We start from the raw sequence: 2,859 nt of genomic DNA on the forward strand, positions 1-2,859 counted from the left end.
TTGTATATAAGAAGATTATAATGTAAATACTATGATGGCCTTGATCTGAAGTACAGAGATAGTGTAACTGTGTACTTTGAATTCCTCCTTCCAACCAGTCTTTCTTACTGTCAGTTTGCACTTATATATGCTATAAAATATAATACATAATTTTGCATCACTTTATACCCATACATTATAACAATTACAAAGATAAAAATTACAATTCATCTTGATATTCCCTTTTTTTTACAATCTTAATTTCTTTGTATAGATCTATGTTTTTAGTGCATATCACATGGTTATTAGCAGAGAAACTTTGTAAAATTTGCCCTGAAATATGAATGTGTTGACAAATTGTCTCAAGATCTTTTTTTTAAACGACATAATTTTACTTGCCATTTACTTTTAATGAAATTGTAACGTATGTAGAATTCCAGTTTGCATTTCTCTTGTTACTTATTTTCTAGTATTTATTTTCTTCCTGGAGACAATCACGTATTACATTCTGCTGGGCCTTCATTAACCACATTTCTGTGAATCCAGCCAGGGCTGGGTTTCAAGTGTATGGTTACCCCAGCTATCGGAGTTGAAGTCAGCTTCTACTGTTCACAAAAACTTCAGATTCCTCTGATGACACCTGCTTTTGTTTCCCTGTTTTGCTTTGGGTTTTCACATGTCATTCTTCCCAGAGAGAGCCTGTCTCTTTTAGTTGTGGCAGATGCATCCTGCTGACACATTTACTTGGTAATTGTTTGTGTTGTGAAGGGGCTTGGACACAGGGGCATGTTCTCCAACCTTCTGACCTAGTCTCCTTCTTAGCTATAGGTGGTGAGACTGGCTCTGAAGCATGGCCTTCCAAGCGTTCCTGTTCCTTCCCTTAGCCAAGTGTCAGAGTGTCTCTTCCCAGTCGCAGTGGTTTTTCGTCAGTGTCCTCAGCTTCTGACCCACTGTCCTTACCCCACAGATTCAGGATTTCATTCTGCAGGAAAGAGATAGGAGGTGTTTCTGGGTAGAGTTTCCTTGGTGTCCTCTGTTTCCTTGTGTTCTAGTTGATTCTACCAGTGCCTACAGGACACAAGATTTAATAAATGTCTCCTACATATAGTGAACGGGGATTCAGCATTGAATGGAGCTGCTGTTCTTCCTCCCCAGTCCACACCACAGGACAGCAGGTGAGTGACTTGTCTGGGGATTTCCCCAATTCTGTAGGAAAAGCCTGCAAGTGCCAGGAGTTTCACATTCACACGCCATAACACACACATCCTCAAAACTCATGAAACCTTTCCAGGTTAGCTTTTTCCTTCTTCAATATGATGCTGTGAGTAGCATCTGCCCCAGTTACTCTAATAAATGGACCCTAGTTCTCTCTGCAGGCCCCTATTTTCTCAGAATACAGGGATTTTTTTTTCTCTGTAACATCAACTCAGATATGTTGAAGGGTTTATTTTTTGTAGTTATTCATGGTTTTTGTTAACGAGGTCAGAAAATGATTATTTTCTCAATTTTTACATTATAATGCTTAGTATCTAATTTCTAAATAAAATTCAGAAACTGAGACAACATATTAGGCATCCATTATTTGGTGCATTGTCAAACAATTTGAGAAATATTAATGTAACAAAATACGATGAGCCGTTGAAATCAAGGCGTGCTTCATTCATGTAAGAACATGAGGATATTATAAAATAATTGTGGTGAGTGAAGGAAGCTGAAGAATTCACAGAAAATCTCAAGTGATTTTATTTGTATGAATTGTAGAAGATGCAACTATTGTAAATTAACATGAAGAAGATCTGAATTTTCTGAGGAAAAGGGTGGTAAGAGTAACAACGTGGTGGAATGAAATGACAGAGAAGTGAGAGAAAAAAATAGAGTTTAATTTAATTGCTAACAGCATGATTGCAGTGCTGATTCAATGACTGCACACATATATCAACGTTTCCCAAATGCTGCACTATCAATTTTTTTTCATTATTAATTGATTTTAATAAAGCAGTAACAAAAATGAATATATTGGCTGGGAAAAAGCAAGAAAGAGATAAATATTGACACTTGAATAATCACGGACTCCTGACAATACACGCATGTGAACACTGTGTATTTCAGGTAAACACTAGAAATGGCAAAATTCCATAAAGTTGATATGACAGGTGGGGCACCCTGAAAACCCCTCTAGGCGTGTCCCACACCAGCCTGGAGCTGTCTCAGGGGAGCCGACTCCTCCAGTGTTCAGCGTCACAGGCACAGATAATAGGGCTAACCCTGTCCAGATGTGTGATATTGGACACATTGCACAGCTGCTCTGTTCTGCATGTAATTATCTTCTCTAAAAATGTGACATTCACACTTGCGTTAAGTACATTCTACAAATATGTAAAAATTAAATAAGACGATGAATACCAAATGATTTTCAAGGCACAATCACGTAATCTGAAGTTATATTTCCTGAGAGATAGAATTGACTCCAGTGTTTTCCGGGACTCTCTCATCTGCTCTGAGCACTGCCTTCTCCTCAGCCGTCCCACCCCAGAGCTTGCTATATAGCAAGAGACATGCAAATAGGTCCCTCCCTCTGCTGATGAAAAGCAGCCCAGCCCTGACCCTGCAGCTCTGGGAGAGGAGCCCAGCCCCAGAATTCCCAGGTGTTTCTGTTCGGCCATCAGCACTAAACACACAGAACACACCATGGAGTTTGTGCTGAGCTGGGTTTTCCTTGTTGCTCTTTTGAAAGGTAATTGAGAGTGAAGTAGAAATTCTGTGTGAGGGGACATGAGTGAGAGGAACAGTGGATATATTTGGCGGTTTCTGACCTTGGTGTCTTTTTGTTTGCAGGTGTCCAGTGTGAGGTGCAGCTGGTGGAGTCTGGGGGCGGTTTGG

General features: G+C 39.7%; 1 protein-coding gene and 1 gene segment (V, D, J or C); both read left to right on the plus strand.

Moving 5' to 3' along the window:
* LOC105525086 (putative V-set and immunoglobulin domain-containing-like protein IGHV4OR15-8) overlaps positions 1-2,859 on the plus strand; it is a 38,432-nt gene that overhangs the window by 22,656 nt on the left and 12,917 nt on the right. The gene's annotated exons all lie outside the window — the stretch shown is intronic.
* The window catches only part of LOC105525084, a 31,777-nt gene continuing 31,513 nt past the window's right edge, over positions 2,596-2,859 (plus strand). The window contains 1 exon segment of the V gene segment in view: positions 2,596-2,713. Within this exon segment, the coding sequence occupies positions 2,668-2,713 (46 nt within the window).

This window comes from Colobus angolensis, unplaced genomic scaffold (assembly GCF_000951035.1).
Source record: "Colobus angolensis palliatus isolate OR3802 unplaced genomic scaffold, Cang.pa_1.0 Scaffold519, whole genome shotgun sequence".
Classification (NCBI taxonomy): domain Eukaryota; kingdom Metazoa; phylum Chordata; class Mammalia; order Primates; family Cercopithecidae; genus Colobus; species Colobus angolensis.